The sequence below is a fragment of the Micrasema longulum genome, unplaced genomic scaffold (assembly GCF_059751315.1).
Source record: "Micrasema longulum isolate JH-2025_06_02 unplaced genomic scaffold, ASM5975131v1 h1tg000951l, whole genome shotgun sequence".
Lineage (NCBI taxonomy): Eukaryota > Metazoa > Arthropoda > Insecta > Trichoptera > Brachycentridae > Micrasema > Micrasema longulum.
In genome coordinates, this window is record NW_028278142.1 from 20,946 (window position 1) to 46,650 (window position 25,705).

At 32.5% G+C, this 25,705-nt stretch overlaps 1 protein-coding gene across 1 annotated transcript in view; it reads right to left on the reverse strand.

The window, feature by feature from the left end:
- Positions 1 to 25,705, reverse strand: part of Syt7 (Synaptotagmin 7) — a 76,287-nt gene that overhangs the window by 15,791 nt on the left and 34,791 nt on the right. Inside the window, exon 4 of the mRNA XM_088232129.1 lies at positions 6,573 to 6,741. Coding sequence (XP_088088255.1) covers positions 6,573 to 6,741 — 169 coding nt within the window. The remainder of the gene's footprint in view (positions 1 to 6,572; positions 6,742 to 25,705) is intronic.

A 25,705-nucleotide genomic window follows, 5' to 3' on the forward strand; every position in this document is an offset into this window, starting at 1 on the left:
AAAGGGAATATGGAAGTCTAGGCATTTACAGGGCTTATAATATGGTTTAAGTGGCCACTTTACAAATTGTGTAATATTCACTATTTGGACATTCTCAAAACACTGTTTAGTTCGTTTTTATTAAAATATTTTTTGTTATTTTTTTCGTATATTTTCAGGAAACTTCGTTGTACAATTTAATGCTGCAATTTTTACCGCGCGCAAGATAAAAAATATTGTATCCAATTTCCCGTTCCTCATTAAAAAATTTCATTTTTTTTTGGCAACCCTGTTTAACCTATCCTAATGATTGATGCTCTGGGCCGGGATATTGAATCGCATTGTATACTGTAGCCTTTTCGCTCCAGTCACGCGTAAAGTGGCGAGTGAAAGGGACGAGAGAATTGTGTTTGCGTGGCCTTATTGGAAGTTGTAGATGTCACTTTGACAACGTACTTCAAGTTCGATCAAATCGACACCTCTTATTTTCGGGAAAAGTAAATCTTTAGGGTGAAGTGGTCCATTACTGGATATTTTGCGACTTGACATGAATTTGCATTTCATGCTTGCGTTGAATAAATAAACAAAAACCGCTTTTTAGATAGTGTATCACGAGAGAAGGACATTTATTATAGAAATAAAAGACGACTTATATTGAAATCCACCAATTTGGTTTAGCATAATATCAACTGAAAGTATATTACATGGTTATTATATTAACTGAACGTATTGGAGGTAAGGATGTAGCAAGGATTTTCTCCAGGGGGCATAAGGTTTTCTGTTAAAAAATGTTTTATTTAAAACGCTCAATTCGAACTACATACATATATTTTTTTTTTGGATACGTATTTTTGTTTATTTCTTTATATATAAATTATACATTTGTGGATTTATTGCCAAATTCCATCTTCTTCCAACCAACTGATAAAATGAAGGTGTTTTAAGATTATTTAAGCTTTCACATTGATCCAAAAAACGTATTATTTAAAAAATCTTATTCTTGTATTTTTTTTCTTTTTCATTATAACCTAGCTAAATACTAGTCACTTTATGTTTATGCCGAATAGTTTTCAATTTTAATTTGCTATATTTATAATATAAGGTTTTCTCACTTCAATTTGTTATCTTTTATTTGTCATCTTATATTTGTATGTTTCTTTTTTACTTTTTTGCAGCTTAAAAAAAAAATATTTAAAGTTTAGTTTTAATTATTTAGTTGAATTATATAGTTATATTTCATATTATATATTACATAATGAATTGTTCACTGCTGTGATTATTTCTGTAAAACTTTTTATTGTAAAAGGTCCTTTGAACCGTTGATATATAAATAAATAAATATCTGTAGAATTTTGTTGTTCAAGGTTGGAGCTCCTAACCCAGTAAGACATTAACAGAAGACACGAAGTTGCTGTTTGATGCGTATTCATTAAATAGCGAATAAATAATGAATTGTGTCGCGCGAGTGTTACAGCGTTGAGGTGTTGAAGTAACCGCACTTGAACTAAACGCTGGCGTTGATTAGGCGTTACCGCGCCCCGTGGTCTCTTTATGGGCTACGTTTCTTTGCTCTTCATTAATCCATGAAGTGAATGTACTGCAGGACTTTGCTCTTTTCGCTATGTGCCATACTGTTAGAGTTATATAATATGTCGGCCTCGTGGTGTACTCGCGGGTTTGATTCTCGACATGGTTGATTTGAATTTTTTATTTAAAAAGAGCGTTTTCATAGTCCCTGGACTGGTATCTGAAGCGTAAGACTGATCATCTTACCTTCATGTAACAAAAATGATCAAGATACGCTGCGATCGGTGTACCAATGAGTGAATAAATAAATAAAAAAAGCAGGCCCTGTTTTTTAAATTTATTTTGTTTATTCAGAAAAACAACAGCAATACAAAAAATATACACAACATTATAAAAAAATAAAAAAATAAAGCCAAATCAGTTTTCCACATAAATACAATTATAAAAATCCAGTTTAGTTAGATATTAATTCATAGGAGAATCAGAGGAGAGTTCTGTGCATAGTTGGTGCGAACTGTAGGTACATGGAAAAGAGATAGATTCGTGTGACGGGTGCGGTAGCCAGGTGCATTAAGGGCCAACTCAGAAACCAGAACAGGACCATCAAGACGTCCATTATGAATGTCATGTAAAATCCCCATATCTAATACCAAACGACGATCCTCAAGACTAAGTACATATATTATGTTTATGACAAGAAGTTTTATAGTTAAGGTCCGTAAATCTGGATCTCCAATTGAGATGTTTTCTGAATATTTTCAAGACTTATCTTGTGTATGGAATACTGAGGAGACCCACAGAGGAGGCATATTCTAGGAGACTGCGAACGTAAGCGAAATAAATCAATTTGATACTACCAATATCATTTAAAACTTGACAAGTGCGGATAACAAAACCTAAGTTTCTGTGTGCCCGGTTCACTATATTTTCGATGTGGTTTTCATACGTAAGTTTTTTAAATCTAGAATCACACCAAGATCACGAACACTTTCAACTCGTTGTATAGATTGATTACTTTAAAAATATTGATTTAAAATAGGTTTGGAGCTACGTGAAAAAGAAATGAGTAAATATTTTGAGACATTTACATTTATGATTTTTTTTTCATAGTTATCTGTTGATCGGTAAAGATCGTCTTGGAGATTATGGCAGTCGCTAGTATCTTTGATATTCAGATATGTATATATTTTTTTTTTTTTTTTTGCTGTCCACAATAAATGGTAACACGTATTCAAGAGGTCTATTTTTTGTATGATTTCTTTCAGTATTACCTTTAATTCACCGGTACAATTAGCTATATGAAACTATGACGTCAAAAAGTTCTAAAGATGCCTGGACTTTTTTTACTGATGAGTCATTTTATTATTTTAATTACCTACCATTCATACAGGTGTAGGCGTCAGGTGTTTGCGCAAGCTTTGTTGACGAAATTCAAATGAGTCGCAAGAGTATTCTTTATTACTCTTGCGTTAAATTCCCTTAAATTAAACATTTACACATGCAAACAGTCATTATTTGTAAGTTTCGTATTCTGATCGCTCACTGGCAGAACTTTTGGCCAGGATATTCAATACGATAAAACTCCAGTCATCCTGATTGACAAATATCAGTATCATTATCAGGAAATAAAAAGCGTATGCGGGACCTTGCTGGTCTTAAATGAGTTTTTTCGTCAAAGCAATTAACTTTTCTGGACATGTTTAAGTAAGGTTTTAATGTGATTCAAATTCGCTGCATTATTTTAAAAGTAATAAAAAAGTGATCTTAATGTTCATTTTGAGTTGTCATTCAAAATGTTGCCTTAATTTAATGGTTAATTCCACTATCCGGATTTTTGTCAGTTCCTTTTAATCCGGATAATTGGAGTTTTATTGTATATTTTAATATTTCATGTGTTTGGGTAGCACTATTAAAATTAGAAATAGTTTTTTTTTTACATTTCGATCGCATAATACATATTCTTATTTTTTAAGTATACCTATCTGAATATGTTGTGTGGTTTTGATTCTTATTCATTACATTTCGATTGCTCCAAAAAACAAAAAAATAATTGTGAGGCCCGAAGGGTAAATATTTCCAGGTGTTTTAGATTCTTATTAACCGAGACCCGAAGGGTAAAATCTTTTAGCACGTAACTGTTTCCTGCCAGTTAGTTTCTATTTGATTATTTTATAGAGCCCATTTAATTTGTATAATGCTCCCATAAATCAACTAACGAGAAAATGTTTTCCAAAAAAAATATGACGGCGAGGTTTGAGTCTTTTGTACCACAGCTTAAATTTGTGAGAAAAAAACTACCTCTGCCAGTAAAAATGAATCCTATGTAGGTGTGTACATAATATATTATTATGAACGCGTTGGCCGGTTTTAGGCGAATTTACGGTAAAAATATAAAGTTCTTTCGTTCCGAGACAGCTCTTTTATTTATAAGAGTAATTCGTATATCGAAATACACTCAACGGAAGAATCGTACATTTTTTATTATGGAACTTATCTGAAAGAGAAAACAATTTACGTCTAGTGCAGTCTAAGTAAATTAAACAATATTATTTGAAACCAGAAAAACAGCACCTTTCATCTTTTTTTATCAGTGGCAAATGGTGAGTTTATTTACAGGTAAGCTATTAAAAAAAATCATATATTTGTACCTACATAGAAGGAACATAATATTATGTAAGTAATATATACTATAAATTGATATTTTTCTGTGGTTCTATGTGATACAACGACTCTCATCCATGAAATCAACTTATGCGACGTAACTGCTTGATATATTGTATTATATAGATATAGTATCCATTCCTTTAATCCAAAACTCATTTAAAAATAAATAAAAAGTAGCACTATGAATTCAGTCTATATTAGGTATTCAATTGAAATGACAACTGGCCGAAATGTTCTAGAAATAATTTGTGCTAAAAACGGCCGCGTCGAGCGCATATGTCCTGAAAAATGACGCATGAAAGTAATTATCGTCTTATGTCAAAAGTACCATCTCAAAGAAAAATAGCTTTTAAGAAATAATGTATGAAATACTGTTTTCCAAATCAAGAATCTTCTAATAATTTGTGTAATCTGCAAGTTTAATCTAGCAGGAAAAACCCGCACTGGGGTTAAGACATTTAAAATACAGTATACTTATTTGTAAGAAAAAATAAGCTGGAATAATCGGCAACTTTCTTGGCTCACCGCAGGCGCTGGGCGCGCTTTATTAATATTGATATTTATATTAGGATAAAATACAAACGGTGGAAATGATTTAAAATAAATAGTAATTATTTATTTGTTTTTCTGTAAACAAAGTTACAGTAAAACATTATTATGGTCAGTCAAATATAATGGTAAGCTGCGCATAATCGCTTTTATATACAGTTCGCCCCTGTTTATTTATACATGTTGATACTTTTACCATATTTTTGTCAGAAACTTTTCCCAGCTTATAAGGGTACAATCCCCGTTCTAAGGCAGGCAATTACTTTTGAACATAAAACTGTTTATATTTAAGTCGTTCAAAGTCAAAGTTTGTCTTGTCCATTATGCATTTATTTATTTATTCATATTTTTTCTCTTACAGACTATAATTAATAATAAAAATAATGTGACCTCACTGGGGTGGTTTAACCCGTTCCAAGGACACTTAACAATATACTTTTTTTACTAAATGTTATCAAATATTTGTACATAACTACTTACCAACTTTTCTATGTCTACCGGTTTCGAGACGTACCCGTCTCTTCGTCAGGACAACAATTAAACCAACATGCACTAAAACGACTATGGCTTCAGCAGCTATAGCTCAAAAATCAGTGATCAGAGTTATATTAAAAAAAAACTATACCGATTCCCGAGTGATTAGCTCTTCAAAGAATTTCAAGTGCTGGATATTCGTCAACAGTATATATTGAGGTCAGTTGCGGTCACACATCTCAACAGGGAAAAATACGCAAGGGTTTGTCATGTTCATAATACTAGACACTCCAATAAGGATCTGATTCTACAGAGAGGGGTCAATACTTTTTTGTCTCAAAGGCAGCAATATTATATAGGCCCGAGAAAATATATCCTTATCCCAGATTAATGGAAATGTGGTGGGATTGCCAGGCTGAGGAAGGTGTTGACTGCATTTTTAATCCATATTGGTCGAAGGGAGTCAGAGAAAGTTGTTGTCCGACGTAGAAGGACGTAAGCCGATTTCTTGGTTTACTAGTAATGACTTAGGACTTAGGATATAGAGATTTTGGTATTATTTATGTTTTCACTTATATTTATTATATACTTTTTAGACTGAAAAAGCACACATAATAATAAAACTGTAACGACTTTTTAATATTATTATAAAATACATAATTTACTGCCTTAGAACGGGGAAGCTATCCCTAGTTTTGCAGTTTAGATGAACCAATAGCAAAAATAAAAAATATTTATGTTTACTTTTACTACTTAATTAATTTGTTGTATTAATAATAACTTGTAAATTGCCGTTATAAATATGTAAAAAATAAATAAATAAATAAATAAAAATATTAAAAAACATGCGAAACCCACTATACACCTTCACTATAGATATTCATTTATTGAATGTGTCTCTATTTTTATTTAAAAAAAAAACTGATTTCGATGGGAGTTAGGACCATCCAAAATCCTTTAAAGCGCCCAGTTTTATCTGCCGTCTTCGGACGTATAATAATTTTGAAAAACGGAAAACGTAGCGATACAGAAAATTTCAGTCTGATATTCAAAAAAATACCAAATCGGTTCAGGTTTTAGGTGCAGTAAACGGGACAACGAACCTTTGTTTTTGTATATTTTATTTAGGCATAATCAGTCCGACGCAACGTGCAGTTGTAAATTGTAATAAATTATAAATTGTTGTAATTCATCAAATCTGCTCTACCGCCACATTTCCTCGTAAGGTTAAATTTCATGTTTATTTTTATTTTTATTTCCAGTAGCTAGAATAAGATTCCAAACCATGGCATCCATTAAACTCCTACTCAAAAAAATCAGGCCTGAACATTTCTGCTGCAAACTGATTTAGTCTTCCGATAAAAATTGAAGGCTCTTACCTGATTTTCCGTTGATATCTTTAGCCTTCAGGTTCCTGGCCTTTAGCAGCGTAAGGGTGAGAATACTGTTGCTGGGGTGGTAGCACAACGACGTCAAAAGTTCTCCGCATTTATCCTTAGCTGGAGGCTTCAGCGCCTTCCAGAATGATGGCTTTTCACTTAGGTCCACCTAAAATAGAAAAATTAAATTAGCAAACTGAAAACAATAATTTAACATTTATTTATTAACCTTTAATCCTTTTTTCACTGCAATATTAATTTTCAAAATCATTTTTAATGTAACAAAAAACAATTTAGATACGCCACAATTTGTGTATCAATTATATTGGCCTGACTTGCTTGACTCTCGCCCGGAAGGTTCCTTGTTCGATCCCCGGCTAGAAAACAAAAATTCCATTTGTTTTTTCTCAAGCCTGGGTGTTCTGTGTTGTAATTCACCACTGTTATTGGGCCTCTTGGCCTGTTGTGGTGCAAAAAAGGATTGGAATTGTTTAAGGACGAAATAAAAAATCAATGGAGTCATTAGATACAATGTTACACAGTGTGTAAAGTGGTCTTTTAAACCAGCCGATAACAGGTCATAAGCCCTATAAATGCCTAGACCTACGTATTCTCCTCTCAAAAATATTTTCCCTCTCTTTAGCAATAAATTTTGATGACAATTTATATTTTAAAAAAAATAAGTACAAATTTTGACCAATTTTTTTTGACGAGTCGTTTATAGGTAGGCTAGAAGATTTTACTTGTAGCAATAAGCCCGCCAAAGTGCAAATATGTTTTCTTGAAGTTATAATAAATAACATAAATAAATATTTGTTTATTTATGGTTGCGATACGATCCCACTTGCTATTTAATGATGCTTACACTTACACACACCTAAATACTTATTCCCACATACACACAAACACACCTATACACTTACTCTCATACAAATACACATAAACACACCCCTTTGTTGTACCACAATTTAGTATGTATATTTTTTATTTAGAAACTTCGATGGTCTGTCCTTAAGCTGTATCTTTTTTATGTTCTTATATCATTGTCGACTGCTTGTTTCTGTAAAATAAATAAATAGTGTCCACAAAGATCCTCCAAGCATCTCTGTCAGCTGTCAGCTCCTGTGCATCCTCCCAAGTCAGGTTCGCGTCCCGTAGTTCTGTCGCGAACTGCCAACAAACAGTCAGCAGTGGACGTCCAGGACATCGAGAACCTGATGCCTTGTAAAGTAGACTTCCATATTACCTTCTCTAAAATGATTTTCATCTTTGCTTTAATATGTTGAAAATAGAAAAAATAACGCCTACAACGTTCTTTCAAAGAAACCATAATTTATCACGTTGAAAAAGTAAAAACAACGAGATTTCAAAATTTTATTTTAACTGGAATAAAATTTGCACGAAAAATGTCAGTTACCTAGAAAACCACCCCCGTAGAGGGAGTGTAATAAATCTTACCGATTTACAATTGTGGAGGGTGAAATTGTTTCCAAAATGTCCAACCTTGGAAAATGTACAAAATAAACTTATATATATATTGTATTTTCGTAAAGATTTATAATTCATACAATCTAAAACAGACCCCGCTAATTAAAACGGGAAGGTAATTTTCATTACGCTTATTAATTTACCGCTTTGCTGTCTATTTTGAATAGTTAACCCTTTCGTATCTTAATTGATTCCTATGGATACCAAAAAAAATTGTATGGGAATTATTTGAACAATGTTGGTATTTTTAATAAATACGTTTTCAAAATAAATATTAATTACTTTGTCCAGGCGGATGAAGCATACAGTTCTGTCTGTAAAAAAGAGCCCTGGGCGAGTGTTTTTGACTCGATGGCTGCTCTCAGGTAAAACTCCTGAGTAAGGAAATCAAGCGGAGATAAGTTTGCCTCGTTGTGTAGAGATTAGTGCATTTGTCAACCATTTTTAAAGTTTCTGGGTACGTATTCTGATGGGAAGTCAAAATTTATCTTCAATTTTATCTATAAAGTAAAATTAAGTTTTCTGTATGAAAAATAGAATATCTATAGATTTTTTTTTCTATGCATGTTTAATCACCGGTTACCGACGAAGGTATTTTGAACTTTCATTCAAATACGCACACTTTTGTACATAAATATCGATATTAGTTTTACATACCATAGCCGTTCATAATCGCGGCCCTGAATCCGAATCCTGGCAGGATAAATGTGAAGTATTGCTTTTAAAGGTTATTTGGAACTGCAATATTTTATTGTTCCCAGACTTGCATCGGAAGCGTGGAACTGATCACTTCGCTTTCATGTAACAGATGATTAAAATACGCATCATTTGGTTTTATAGGACTGCTTGTCGGCTGAACAACTGCCAGGCTACCATAGATCAACGGGCACAGCGCAAAAACCTTCGGTATTCCATACCAACAGACCTCCCTAACCACCGTTGGTTGCAGAGGTAACATTCAATTTTGTAAAATAGTTGTTTGCTTCTTTTTCTTCTCTGTTTAGATCGGTTGATCTGGTATCGGCGAGAGGATGATTCTTGAGACGCTTAGTTCCACCTGTCCTTCCATCTCTTTGGTGGTCTTCCAGGTAGACAGCGACCAGCTGAGATTTCATACGCCACGGTATAGGGGGTTCTGCAGCTGTCCATTTTATCGAACTGATCTCTCCAGAATCTTTTCCTTGTTCTGCTCCGCCGTATTCTGTCCTAAGATTTCCCCCACTATTGCCCTTAGTACTTTCGTTTCTGACGTTTTGAGCAGATTTTCAGATTCAATCCTCATGTGTTTATTGTGCCTTTCGATATTACTCAAGCATCCAAATATAACCAAGGCTTGATTAGTTTATTCCCTCACTTCAAAGTAAAGGTCACTGTGGCTTGAGATTTCAACACCTAAATATTTAAAAGACATGACTTGTTCCACTGTTTTATCATCTATCATTAATTTGCATCTCTTAGGGTGCTTAGATATTGTTAATCTTTTTAATTTGTTTTGTTTTTGCGCGGCCAAATGTATAAATCAGTATTGCATACATCCATTCGTCTTAATTGATTATTTAAGTGATTATTATATTACGTAAGTCAGTATATAATATTTTTTTATTTAATATGTTGCTGACATATTTAATCTTGTTTAAACACACAACTTTACAACATGTACACATTAACACGAAAGTCGTAATATTCCCCACAGATTCAGTTCCAAATTTCCTTTGAGTAATAGTCATTAGTGTCATTACTCATTACCTACGTCTACCTGCTTTGAGTTTGAATTGACCCTAATCTATCTATTTGTGAATGTGTATGTAGTTATTATAAGTTAAAACCTTAGGGCCTTACTTATAAACCCGGTATAATGTTATGCCTAGGCGTTTATAAGGCCCTTAGAGTATATACATACATCTTAAAACTATCAGGACAAAGACAGTCCGGACCTAACTTGTCGGTTTGAGCCCATTTTATATGGATCGAAATTCCCTTGAAATTAGCCAGAAAACAAAATCAACATGTGATATATGATATAAACTTTATACATTATTAGAAGGATTAATAATACCGCCATTCCTATATTTAAAAAAAAAGTAAAATGCTAGGCTTGGTAATACGATCACTACACTATAAGGCCGTTTACATGTGAACAACATGTAGGATTTAGGTAGTTGAGGGTTGGAGCTCCTACTCCAGTTAGAGATTAACAGAAGACACGGGGTTGCTGTTTAATGCGTATTTATAACATAGCAAATAAGATACAGCACTTGGTTGAGTAGCGGGAGCGTAGCGGCGATGATGAGTTGAAGAGACTGCACTTGAACTACATGCTGGAACTGTGTGACTGCGTTGAGCTGGACTTGTTGGGCTGACTGGGCCTTGACTGCGCCCTGAGGTCTTTTTTTAGACCACGTTCCTTTGTTCTTCATATCTTTATGGTAGGGATGATGTTAATATACTGCATGACGTTTTTCTCGTGTTACGCAGAATGTAATGAATCGAATTCAACAGAATACGCTAACTTGCTTCTCTGGTCGTTGTTTTATAATTTCAGATGAAATTTTTTAGCGCGTGTGTGTGTCATTAATTAATGGACTATGAACCCCACAAATATAATTAAAAAAACGATACCGTCTTGCCCTAATTTAATTTCTCGCTACCTTGCAACGAAACTGTGGTAAGGAAAACCAACGATTTAATATTAACAAAAGATTTCACTACACAATGAAAGATTTACTTACATAGTTCTGAGATTTAATAGATAATATGATGAATACAAGATAAACAATGTGATTAAATTAAGAACAACATTGAATGAATTAACCGTGACATGAATTCACATGATGTGGGTATTTGTAAGTTTTGAAGAGAGAGAGAGAGAGAGCATAAGCCAACTGAACCGAAGCAGACCGAAAACACGCAGATTCTGGTGAGCTTCGATCGTGCCAATGTCGTGCAGTTCTAGTTTGTTTCGCGCGGTGTTATTAATGGTAAAAATACGGCGAAAGTGCGTGCCCATAGAGCTATGAAAAATTAATGTCTTTTCCCGAGTCTGGATTTAAAATAAGGGATTTCTAGTAAACTATTTAATCTTTGACTAAATAAAGTATTTTTTTAGTAAAAATTTTAGCGTTTGCATGCAAGATCAAACAGTACGTATATTACAGGACACAATTTTTTTTGATTCGTGATCTATTCTGGCCAATTTCTTGCCCAGTTTTCAGACTCATATAAATTGGCTTCAAGGACGAGAAAGTTGAGCAATATTAATCACTCCTGTCTCAAGACGTGAATAATTTTCCTTAGTAAGTCTGATTTGAATACAAAATATAAACAATTATACCAAACCAAAGGTTACTCGTGGAACTCCATTAAAAAATGTAATAAATCTGTAATTTATAACATGAAATTGAACTGAAATGCTTTGTAATTCAGAGTTTTTATAAATAGTTTATATAAATATATTAAACCCTCTTAAAACAGTACAAAGATTCATTATTGAAGTAATTAAAAAAAAAACCTCAACATTAAATACGGACATATTTAAGGTTTATACAGTAGACACTTTTATAAAATAAATTCCATTATACAAATTTATAAAGAAGAAAAAATAAAAGAATTTGAGATGAATAAGTCACTCAGATACCAAAATAATATAAAAATTCCTAAATTCCACACAAGTCATCGTCAAAATAGCTTTGTCTTCAAAGGTGTAAAAAATTATAATAATCTCCCAAATGAATTTAAAGCAATTAAAAATAATATATCAATAAATAAATTGAAAGTAAATCTAAAGAAATTTTATAAGCACGTGTTAAAACTGCATTAAATGTTAATTACGATTAATGTATTATTATTTTATGTTTTTTTCTTTATATATTTCATGTTTTTTTTTCTCATATACTCGTATATTCAAAATTATATAAACTCTTATAAATAAACAACTACAACAATGTAAGTCACTCTCCGAGCACAAGAGGTAGTGTCTTTTTTTAGTTACAGTAATAAAATTTACTAGATGTGAAAAAGTAAATCTGTCTAGAATTTAAAAAAAACACAAACTTTTTATGAAATTTATTAATTAAAAAAATAAATATAAAGTATTGTAGGTGGTTCATGCGTGATATGGGCTCGGATTAAAATGGGAAGTTAAAAGAGTTATCTTCTATATTATTAATATTTAAAGCTTTAACTTCTGTGGTCAAACATTTTACTAAATGTTATTGAATATTTGTATATAGCCACTTACCGACTTTTCCTTGCCTACCAGTTTCGAGACGTACCCGTTTCTTTGTCAAGACACCAATTTTAACCAACATGCAAAACCCACTATACATCTTCACCATAGTTGTTGCAAAAAAATATAAAACCAATACGACATGCATTTTAATAAGCACATGCACGGATTAGGACAAACATGCAGTGATTAGATTATGAAAATATTTTATGTTGTTTTAAAAATAGTTGAAAAAAAAGACGAGGGGATGAATGGAGGGGCGCGAGTTTAATAGGTATAGGGCGACCATTACAATTAAATATCGTGTAACGGGCTATATTGAAAGGTAGTTTGATTATTGATCAAAGGAACATTATTTTTTAAAGCTTTTGTGTTGGTTTTATATTTTTGTGCAACAACAATGCAAAAGGTGTATAGTGGGTTTTGCGTGTTGGTTAAATTAGTGTCCTGACGAAGAGACGGGTAGGTCTCGAAACCGGTAGACATAGAAAAGTCGGTAAGTGGTTATTTACAAATATTAAATAACATTTAGAGTTATCTTCAGTTGTTGTAATAACCGAAATTTCTTGCCGCGGCCCTTGCCGGTACCGGAATGGAGGTAACAAAAACCTAAATAAGATTTTGTTAGAAATTGAATAATACAACCAGAATTATCTTCTTTAAAAAAAAAAAACATTTCTATAAAAAAAAAAAAAAAAATAATTAAACTAAAATATTTCTGTAAATATTTGTTTTGAAGTGAAGTACCGAAGGCATAATTTCACGTAGAAATAAAGAAAAATGTCTCAAAAATTTATGTGAATTGCTTGTATTTCTTTTCGACAGCAAAAAGTTGAGATTTTTCTTCCCCTATCGTAATTTTCAATTTATTATCTTAAAATTTTTATTATTTTATTTTTTATTTATTCATATTTTTCGCTTACTGACTATAATTAATAATAAAAATAATGTGACCTCACTGGGGTTTCCCGTGCCGAGGACACTTAACAATTTAGTTTTTTTTATTACATTTGAGAATAAACAAAGAAGACTCACTTAAAAAACAAACATAATTAACAAATATTTAGACAGTTTTAAAAACAAGGTATTTATAAACATCTACATTATTTATATTACAAAACACACAATGAAAACAACAAAAACCTAACATAAGCCATACAGTTGTGGAGCAGTTGATTCAGATTAGTTCTTCTAGTTTTTATATAAGAATTGTGGCCCCAGAGTTTAATCTAAATTTGAAATGGCGCAATCTGCCGGTCAAAAAGTTATTATATTTTATTACAATATTTGAGTTAGTCCAAATGTTCGCAGACAAAAGACTGGATTTCACCCCCTTTAACTTCACTAAAATCAACAAATGGAAGAATAGATTAGAAGAATAGATTGTAAAATATATTAATTTTAAACTTCATATTCCAGCTGCTTAATTTAATTATAATCAATTGTTGTCTTCAGCAAATTTTTTGAGACTTTCTGATAGAAGAATCCTAACTGACCTAATATTACTTTTTAAAGTGATCAATTCATTAATTGATTGTCCTGATTTGCTGGAGTTGGTGTGTTTCCGCGTACCTGGTCGACATACCCGCCACAGATCTCCTTTTTGTTCTGCTAGTTCTAGGACCAACTAACACATGCACTCGCCTATCCCTAGGCTCCATAGATATGGTAATCAATGTGAGGACAAGGCTGATATATTTGGTTCTGGACTTGATAGTTATAAAACGAGTCGGATTTCTTTTTTTCTCTTGGAATATTATTTTTAAACTTTTCTTGTTATTTAAAAATGTTTTTCTTTTCATATTTATGTATTTATTTCGTTAATATTTTTGGTTGCTTGTGTATTTACCTACTTGTTACTATTGTTATAGTTATGCAATTATATATTTTTTTGCTATGTTTTTACAAATATATATTTTTTTTTCATATTTATGTTCAAAATATGTTAAAGGCAATTTATGCCGTTTATGTAAAATAAATAAATAAATGAAACCAACTGGTCCAAAAAGAAGTTTAAAAATTGAAAAATTGTTTTCAGGCGTTGCCTAGTATGTGGAATAATTCAGTCAGATGAATCTCTTCACAACAATAAAGGTTTCAGCTCTTTGACTTCACTAAAATCAACAAATGGAGGAATTGAAGAAATATGGATGTTCAAACATAGGCAAAATGGTGAATGTTACACAGTGTAGTGGCCACTTAAACCAGCCAATGACAGGTCATAAGGCCTGTAAATGCCTAGACTTCCATATTCCCTTATTTAAGGTATTCTCCATCCCTGTTGTAATTTGTTAAAATTATATTTTAGTTATGTAAAAAAACATTCGTTTGGCAAAATCGTATTATTTCTTTATTTTTCGTGCGTTTTACCGGACTACAGCCTTTTAACGAATAATAAAAATGTAATTGCCTAGACTTCCATATTCCCTTATTTAAGGTATTCTCCATCCCTGTTGTGATTTGTTAATATTATATTTTAGTTATGTAAAAGAACATTCGTTTTAAAATGGCAAAATCGTATTATTTCTTTATTTTTCGTGCGTTTTACCGGACCACAGCTTTTTAAAGAATAATAAATAAACACTGAACATCCTTATTTTAAACAGATAGTAAATATCTAAGGCAAACATAGATTTATATTATATTAAGCGTGTTGTCCAGATTTTTATTAAAATTAATATTTATGCAATAATTTAAACTTTTAGTGTTCTTTAATAAATTTCTTTGATAAGATTTGGTCACAATGTAACGAAGGATATTGCAACTAAGCGTGGAGTGAGACAAGGCTGCATATTATCGCCCTTACTTTTTAACTTATACTCGGACAAGATATTTAAGAATGCTCTCTCTGATGTCAGGAAGGGAATAAGAATTAACGGCGAAATTATCAATAATATCAGATATGCTGGCGATACCGTTATCCTGGCTGACAACGCATGTGTCCTTCAGGAACTTCTTAGTAAAGTTGACGAAGCTGGTAGAGTAATGGGCTTGAACATCAATGTGGCCAAAACAAAGATGATTGTGTTTAGCCGAAACCCTCACAATGATGCTGTATTGCGAATAATGGTCAAACAATCGAGAGAGTGACTAACTTTAAATACCTCGGCAGTCAAATTACTTCTGATATGGATCCGGATAAGGAAATTAGATGCAGAATAGAAATAGCACGATCAGCATTCAATGGCATGAAATCATTCTTCTGCAGTGGATAGTCTTAATTTAAAACTGAAACAGAGGATGGTCAAGTGCTATGTGTGGTCAATACTGCTCTACGGGATTAAAACATGGACTCTCAAGGTGAACTCCATGAACCGATTAGAGGCTTTTGAAATGTGGCTTCACTGGAGAATGCTGAGAATTCCGTGGACAGATTTAGTGACCGACGTGGAGGTGTTGAGACGAGCCAGTGCCGAAAAAGAACTACTGTCCTCAATAAAACAGAGAAAACTCGCATATCTGGGCCATATCATGCGCGGAAGCAAATATACTTCTACAGCTAATTGTGATGGGAAAGATCGAGGGAAAGCGTGGAGTTGGAAGGCGACAGATGTCCTGGCTGAGAAACATCCGCGACTGGACGAGAGTGCGCGGGGTTGAGGCGCTGTTCCAGTTGGCGCAAGACCGGAATGCCTACTGTAGAGTGATCGCCAACGTCAGGGAGACCTGATATGGCACAGAAAGAAGAAGAAGGTTCTTTAATAATATGCATGCTTCCACTTTCCATTACGTTGTATTCCAACTCAATACAGGGCTCTTGGCCTCATAGAGTTAGGGATACGTTATTATTTTTTGTAATATATATCTTTGTATAAGTAAATACAGTGATTGAATCTCAAATTGAAATTTTTAAAATCCCATGAAAAATAAAAAGAGGAATTTCCGTAAAAACTCGTAAAAATGCCTTTTCTGTCTTGCCCCGTGCGCCTGTTACGGATATTTAATTAAAAACCCTTTGATACCCCCAGATAAAATAAGTTAAATAATACTTAAAAGGTATGAAAAACCACTTCCAAAGTAATTAAATTTTCCTGTAATTTAATACATTCTTAAGGGTATTTCGAAACGCCGTTGTTGCCTGTCTCCAAGCTAATTTTTATTAAAATTTTGACATACGACCGGCGGCGGCACGCTGAAATAATTCTAAGGATATTTTCATTTATTTTTCGGTTCGGAGAAACACTTTGAGCTGGACGCACGTCGCGTTGGACAGTGTTTCGTTTCATGCAAAGCTAGGTGCTAAAATTTTTAAGTCTTGAGATTCACTTGAGCGATCTATTTCATCCTTCCAAGAAGCAAAAATTGTGTTAATTTAATTTTACTTATTTTTTTTAACTTAATTTAAAAAAAAACCATAACAGGCCAGGAGGCCCAATTACAGTGGTGAATTACATCACGGAATACCCAGGCTCGAGATAAAGTACATTTGAATTTTTGTGTTCTCACCGGGAATCGAACCCGGAACCTTTCGTGTGTGAGTCGAGCGTCTTGACCACTACACCACGGAGGCCGCCGTAAATATGATTTATTATTAAAAAATATATATATCAGGCGCGTTCCGTCCAAACATACTGTGGATGCGGCGCATCCCTTGAATATTTGAAAGTAAGAATATGTATTTTATTATTAAAAATTACAAATATGAATAAAAAAATATTCTTAAAATTATCGCAGAAAATGGAGCGCACGCACGCAATTGACAATTTCAAATAGTGATCATTTTTAGTATACATACCTAAATACGTAAGCGTATTTCCTATACCAAAGTACCATGGCCTTAATAGTTGATAGAGTTCGTTTGATACGCTGGAATCTGAATAATACTCTTCATTTTGAGTCCAGTCTTATTACAAATGCTGGAATTTCCGCGCATGCGCATTAAAGTTCATAAAGTTGTATTTTTCTACGAGGCCCACAGACATAAGAGCATCCAACTTGAGCAATGCAAAGAAAAAACGACTCTAATAACGTATGGCATGAAGTTTTCAATAGCGTGTTATTGAAATTCAACCAAAATTTTAGAACATCTCGAGTTTAAGGTATTGTCCAACAGCTTCACCGTTAGACGCGCCTGCTCCTGTGCTCCGTTAATTTATATATGACTAACTATTAATTATTACTGTTATTATGGAAAACTTACATATGATCATTTTCATAATATAGTAATACAACCTCGAGCGCACTTTACAACAGTGATTATTTGCAATATTTATTTTAATTAGGCATCTCGAAATACAACCTTGACCGTAGCGCGGCAATGAGGGAATGAATGCAACTAAGAAATGGCATATAAATATATGTACTTTAGGAAGCAATCATTAGTAAACGCATAAATCAGTCAGAGTAATTACAAAAAAAACTGGTCTGAATATTTAATAACTTTAATAAGCATAAATTTGTAAAGATTATTAGATGTGATTATCCAGAAGTACTTCCATGACGTCAACGTTCAAAAATTCTAAATTGAATTAATAGTGCCTTGCTTGTATGAACCAAAACAGTTTGCGTCGGTTTAAATTGTTTTTTTTTATACATATAAGGGATGATGTAGGACTGTGTAAGTCCATAGTCCATGACAGGCGCCGTGGCGCAGTTGGTTAGACGGCTATCTGTGAAACTGGCGTCGCGGGTTCGATTCCCGCCAGTTGCAAGAAAAAGATCCAAGAAAGATTTTTTTCTCAATTCGTCTGGGTGTTGTGGTGTATTTTTCATTACCCCCTTCCATATCCCCTCTATTCCACCTGCTGACAAGCCTTAAAATAGAGGCTTAGTGGGTTATTCCAAAAAATATATATATACACTATTTAACAAAAAAATAGACACAACATATTTTTACAGAACACTTTTGTAATAACAAAAACGCAAAAATGTTTTAAGCAACTATGCTTCTCAAAAATGCATAAATTTTTCTTCAATTTTTGTATTATTTTTCTTGTAAAATTTTCAGTGGAATACATTTTATTGCGATTTAAACTTTTGAGTAAATAATGAATAAAATTGAAATAAAAGCTTCATGTTCCAAACCAGAAATTAAAAATACTTCTACCCGTATGCAGAGACAAAACTTAAGGTGAGGAAAGTACATTCTAATTTCAAATGCAGAGAATAACCCGAAGGTGAAGACAATAGAATGTATCTTCCTCACCTTAAGGTTTGTCTCTGTATACGGGTATTCGGAATTTACTATCAATATAAATCCCCAAAGTACAAAAAATTCTGCAAAGAAAGCGTCAATTGCGGGTTTAACACATTTTTGCAATATTATTATCATGTTAGGCATATATTGATTTTAATTTTCAATAATACGTTTTTTATTTTTTATTTTTTAAAAATAAATATTTGCGTTCTTATGATTTACCCAAATATTTAATTTTGAGGGCCATTTTCAACGAGTTGTAAATAACTCACTATTAGAAAATGGGAATCAAGTTGGGGTAAAGTGGGATTCGAACCACAGACCTTTGGTCCGTGAGTCCGAGACACTAGCCACAGGACCACTACCCGATTCATTTTACCCGTTAACCATCTTAAAGCAATATTGACATTGTTTTTAGTTTGGCAAACTTATATTCTTATAAAACATACAGGTACAATTGAAATAAAATACAATAAAAAAAAATAAAGCGAGGATAAAACATTTAATAATAATTACTACCCCAAGACAAGATCTGGTCTATCTTAAAATACTTAGCCTCGGGGCCCGGCTAGTTTGTGTCTTGGGCCTTTAAGTTTATTTTATACGAACCGCCACTGATTATTTGATCTAAGACAAGTGTTGCGACCGAGAAATGATATACAAGGAAAGTTGTTTAAATTACCAGGGGCGGTTGTGGTGCGGGCCGTTAGCAGAGCAGCTGAATATATTATATTATTTTGTATAAACATCCCTTATCAAATTCACTTTCATTCCTCCAAGCTGTTCCGTATACATGATAAACGTTGAATATGTTATAATATATTGGTACATAAGGAATAATAGAGACCCTATATGAGATGGAAAGATCTAGATCGGTTACTCTAGATAAGTTGAATGTAAAAACAAGTAACATTAACGTTGAAATATATATCAAAATATATCGTTTATGAAGCCTGTGTAAAAAAATGTGAATATATATTTTTATTTATTTACGGGAATTGTTCATTTATATGAACATGCTTAGGTTATCGCAGTCATATATCAACGCGTGTGTAATCTCTAACTCAACGCTCGTGTCGGTTTGTTTTTTGTTTTCCCCGTAAATAAATACAGTTCATTGGCGAAAAATCGGCGTTTACTATAAAAAAATAAACAATATATTGCATTTGAAAAATAGTAAGGTGTATCTAAAACAAAAAATTCAAAATCAAATTACAATTACTATGGCAACTGCTTTTCTTGACATTTGGCTTGCCAACCGCCGGCTAAATACAATGAATAGCATAATAAATATTAAATAAATCAATTTAAATTGCAGTTACGGAGTATTTTCAATATTTACACCGGTGAAATTCAAATATGTGATTGCGCCGCAGGATCATACGTCGCGAAACGTAAATGTTTTGACATTTTATATTAGGTGTTCACGGATGTTTAATTGTGATCGCGAATACGACAAACAACCATGGTGAGAATTTGTTATCACGTCGTTTATTAGCACATCGGTTTTTTTTTGTGATTGAGCTACAGGTCATGGTAAATTTAATGAGATTTTTTTTGTTTTTAATATTATCGATTCTCCTTCGTGCTGCTGCGGATATCCTAATCAATCTTTTGAAGACATTCTGAGGTCTTGGCCCTTTTCCCCTTCCGATGATTACCGAATGAAGCTTCTCCCTACAATCTACGAACCACCTCATGCTTAATATTCTCCTCAAGCCCTTACTCTCAAAACGCAGAAGTTTGATATCCTGTTTGTACATATTATACTTGACTGATATTATATGTCATAACTTTCAGCAGTTATTACCCATTCTATCACAGTGATTCATTCTCTTTCGAACAAACCAATTACTCTAACCAGATATACACGTTCACCCAGGGGCGAATCGTGCATAGAAGCGATTATGCGCAGCTTACCATTACATTTGACTTTCCATAATAATGTTTTGGCGTAAGTTTATTTATAAAAAAACAAACAAATAATTACTATTTCTTATAACTTCCACCGTTTTAATTTTCACGGATGTTCTATTGTGATCGCATGTTCGCAATTTCTCACCATGATCGTATATCGTAAAAAATCGTATTTACGATATACGATCATGGTGAGAAATTGTTATCACGTCGCTTATTAGCACGTCGATTGTTATTTGTGATTGAGCTACAGGAGTGCAAAAAAGAAAAATGATTGACTCTACATGAGGAGCCCCTTATGTGGTGGAAATCAAATTCTTACAAATAAACTTATCTTTTGCCATTAGTGCGCCAATATTTATCAGCTCCTTCCAGCAGCGTCGTTAGTGAGCAATTATTTAGCGAAGCTGGTCTTATATATTTTTAGGTGTAAAAGCGGCCAAACTACTTTCCATAAAACATAACTTACCACTACATAATTTTGAATATTTATTTAATTAAAAATTGTATTTGAAAAAAAACTACTTTTTTACGTAGTATTTACATTTCCGCATCCGCTTTCGTTTCTGTTTCCACTAAAATTGACTTTTTCATCTGTTTCGGTTTCTGATTCCGTTATGATACTTCCGTTGCATCACTAGTTAACACCCGATAGATTTACTCAAGTCTCAGTGACGTCAGGAGTTTGTTTGGGACTGACCCCCACTTACTATAATATAATGTTATATCGTATTCACTGAAAAATATTCACACGAAAATATTTAAAGTATGTATATTAAACAATGACTCATATGTATTTTAGGGGTTTTTTTTATTTTATTGCTCTAAAAAACTTTTAATTTTTAAGTATTATTTTTTTCAATTGAATAAATAAATAAATAAATAAATAAAAATAATAATAAATAAATAAATAAAAATAATAATAAATAAATAAATAAATAATGATAAAAAAAGTAAATAAATAAACAAATAGACAAATAAACAAATAAACAAATAAATAAATTAATTAATAAATAAATAAATAAATAAGTAAATAAATAAATAAATAAATAAATGAATAAATAAATAATAAACATAATGTGACCTTACTGAGGTAACCCGTGTAGAGGACACTTAACAATATATTTTTTAATATTTTTACATGTGAAAATATACAAAAAAGACTTGATACACAGAAAGAAATAATGATGAGTATTGGCTAACATTGTACAAGAAAAGTATCATCAAAGAAAAACTAGTAAAAAAAATAACTATTTATTAGTCTTTGTGGACGTAAAAATAATCAAATGTACCCCAGTTTAGCTCAATTTTACCCCCAGTAAAAAACGTTACTTTCATTCATATCAAATTTTTAAATATAAATTAAGGGGTCGATTAAACTTGGAATAATATTAAAATACGTCATAATTTTCGTGTATTTAATTTGGAAACCGGAAGTGGAAAAATCCGCCATCACTGTCAGAGTCAAAACCGGAATTTATGACGGTCCGCTTCCGCTTCCGGAAGGACGTAAAAACCATTTTTAAGGCTGTAACGGAGTTTCAGAAAATTAAGTAAGGCCATATGTAGCTGTCACTTTTATCTTGGAAGCTCAAAGGTAGAATTGGATTTTATTTTATTGAAGTTTATAATTTCTTTATTTGTTTGTTTCATCCTAAGTATTTTATTTTTTAATTACCAGCCTGACTAGAGAATTACGATGTTACAAAATTATTCGTAACCATATTTTATTATCTTAAACATCCCTGGGCCGCGATTATGAACTGCTATCTTCATCGGTATATACTAAGACGGTTAAACTAATATCGATATTAATGTACGAAATTATGTATATTTGTATGAAAATTCAAAGTATCTTTGTCAGTAACCGGTAATTGAACATGTTTAGGAAAAAAACTGTAAACATATTCTATTTTTCAAACTAAAAACTTAATTTTACTGAACAAAAAAACAAAATACGTACCCTGGGATGCTATTCTGAACCACTCTCGTGGCACGAGAAAACATTTTTTCTCTTGTATTTTGTATGTAAATACACGAAATAATACGGCCACGAGAGCGTTTGGAATACCAACTCTGGTTTTACCAAGTATATATTTTTTGAACCACCTAAGATTGTTGAAATCCGTTAAAATCAGTCCAAGTGTTTCTTTAATAACTTTCTATTACACATTAAGATTTCGCGACAAACAAATATCTCAGATTTCAGTCACTAGTTACGATGTCCTTGATTACACTTGCCGATGACTAACGTATTTTTCTCATATAGAGATATGAAGAGAGCCTCTCAACTTGCTGAAAATAATGATCCACTCTTTTTCATACGATAACAAATATTTATTATAGCCTCACTTCATATTATATTATCTTTAGAAGCCAACGCTTGACATATCTCCGGGTAGCTTCAGATAGGTCTTCTTCTTTGCAGTCTCAATCCTGGGGATTGGTTTGCAGCAAAGTCCTGCATCTCGTCCTCGATTGGTCTCTATTTTCTGCAGCCCTCTTCAGCTCGACATAAGAGATAGGTAACATTGCTTAAAAGTCCGTGTTTGTTTGGAAAAATTGACAACATTAAACTCCATAGAATTAATAGAGAAATTATATTTTGAAGTAATAACTGTGTTTTTCATAGATGTTTCCTCGAGTGTTGTGATATTGTGTATATACGCACACATTGTTCACAGTGTAGTTGGTCAGTGCATAATTGTTTCATGCTAAGCAAAATGCGTAACAATGCGTCTGTGCATGTTCTCTATCTTCCTGTTGCTGACATTCATTCAATAATGGACAGGTGTAACGTGTCATAGATCAAGCTTATTTGTCAACTGATTAAAGACCAGCTCAAGGAAACCCCTTTAAGTCATATTTTATTTTATTTTATTTCATTGGAAAGCCAACAGACATTTATGCATTTATAAGAATCAATTATACCATAAATACATATCATAAAGTCCAATTAGAGGCTTCCACGTAATATTGTTATTGTAAATGTTCTCACATAAAAATTATACATAACATAAAATAACTAATCATACAAAACTTATATAATATTATTACTAGAAATGTAAATGAATATTGGTCACACAGTTGCACATTACAATAAATAATACAACTATTGACCATACAGTGTTTATTTATTATGTGCCTACATACAGAACTGCAAATCACCTGCATAATAGGCTGCGGATTCAAGGCGCAACATCATAACTTGAATTATTTTTGTAAATTTCACTTTTAAAGGAAGTTAAAGATATGTTATTAATATCAATACAATTTAATTTCTGATTACACATATGGCAGGTTCTATTTACAAATGATGTGTCCGATATACATCATGTGTCCGTTATCACATCGTGTCTCGTAAAATGGCCTTTAATTACAGTTTCGTATAGGATGAACTACCGTAATTAAGCTGCGTCTAACTACAATTACCCTTTTTCTTATTATTATTTTGTCATATTTATTTACTTTGCCATTTCTAGGTGATTGTAAAACATAATGTAATAACTTATTTTTACATTTAAGTTATTATTTTAAAAAATACTTGGTACACTTCCACTCAGACTGGTCCAGTCTGAAGATGCCCACTAGAAGGCGAAAGCGCTAATTGGTCATAATAAATAAGTGAAAGTGTACCAAGTATTTTTTAAATTAATAACTTATATGTAAATATAAGTTATAACATCATTACCATGGAATTCCATCAAGAATTGTCAATAAATAATTTTAATTTAAAAAATATTGTAAAACAGTTTTAGATCGACAACCCAAGAAAAAACCCATCCTCCATAAAAGAGTTATCATGCCGGCAGTTTAAGGATAGGATAGTGGTATGGGACAGCGTTCACTTCTTTCCGAACCTCATACCTTCTCCAAATATTTTTAATACATTTCCATAATGTAACATCACCTCTTATAGGGAAATATCACAATTTATTTTTAAAAAAATTCAGAGTAATAAAAGTCTATAAAATACTGCCCAGTAAAATAAAAAAAAAAGCTAATTATTAGTAGCATAAAAAATACTTTTAAATTTGTAATTTTAAATTCCTCAAAAATGGTCATTCCATTGGCCACGCCCCTAATACGTCACGATTCATGTTTTTTATTCCTGGCCATTGAAATTTATTCAAAACAATATCACGAATCTTGGCGTCACAACAACCGAGGCCAAACACGTCGCATTTGATTTTATTTAGTATTTTTATTAAAAAAATGTTTACACTTATTTACGAAAATATTTCACTACAATATCTTTATTGATTTTGAAAATACAATTAACTATTCTTAATGTACTTTTATCGGTATTTGTAGTATGTGATATTTTCCTTTTTCTGTACCCTAACAATGTACGAGTATAGGGGTAGGAATAATACTTTTTTTGAATTTTTCATCATGTTTGTTTTTTAAATTTATAAAATAATTATTTTACCTTTTAACTAATTTGTAAGTGCCGACAAAACATGTTTTATTTAGCAATTTGGGACATAAATATATTACTCATATATTGCATTGAATCAGTTCAGCATAAATTTATAAGAAAAATTGCGTACAAACTACTAATCACAAGAGATCACTATAACTATACCGACATGGAACTTTTCATGAATATATCCAGTCTCTAACAACGTCGATTTGATGCAGATTTAATTTGCACGTTTAAGATACTTAATAGTTTATTTGATGTCCCAACTATTCTCCCTTCACGTAGTTTCAGAAATAATGAAAGTCTGTTCCTCGGTCATCATAAGACTAATTATGGTTGCCATGCGCCTCTACCCAAAATGATTAGATTTGTAAATCAAAAACAAGATCTAAATTATTTTGATTGTAAATGTAGTTTCTTTACATATTTTTATTCTTTTCCACATCCGCTCCTAAGTGGAATATATGGACATCACCAATTGCCTCCAGAAAACCCTATCGCCAGCCAGCACTCTCGTTTCTTCCCATGTCAATCCAGTGCCCCTTAATTCCGCTGAATAAAGTCTAAAGATCGTCATTGACGGCCTTTCAGGACGACGTGATCCCGCAGGTTTAAAGAAGAGGCAACTTAAGTTTAGGTTCTTCTGAGATATGCGCAGCACGTGTCCACGACAGGTCCACCGCCGCATCCTCAAAACGCTCGTTATAGGGCTGCTGTGTCTGTTCTCGAACTCCAATGTTAGTTATAAAACCGAACCACCTTATACCTAATATTCTTCTCAAGCACTTACTCTCAAAACTCAGAAGTTTGGTGTTTCGAGCTTTAGTAAGGTGTCAAGATTCAAACCCATATAGGAGAACTGGCATTATACAAGAGTTGAATAATCGGCATTTCGTTTTGACTGAGTATGGACTAGAGTTCCAGACAACACGCATCATGTT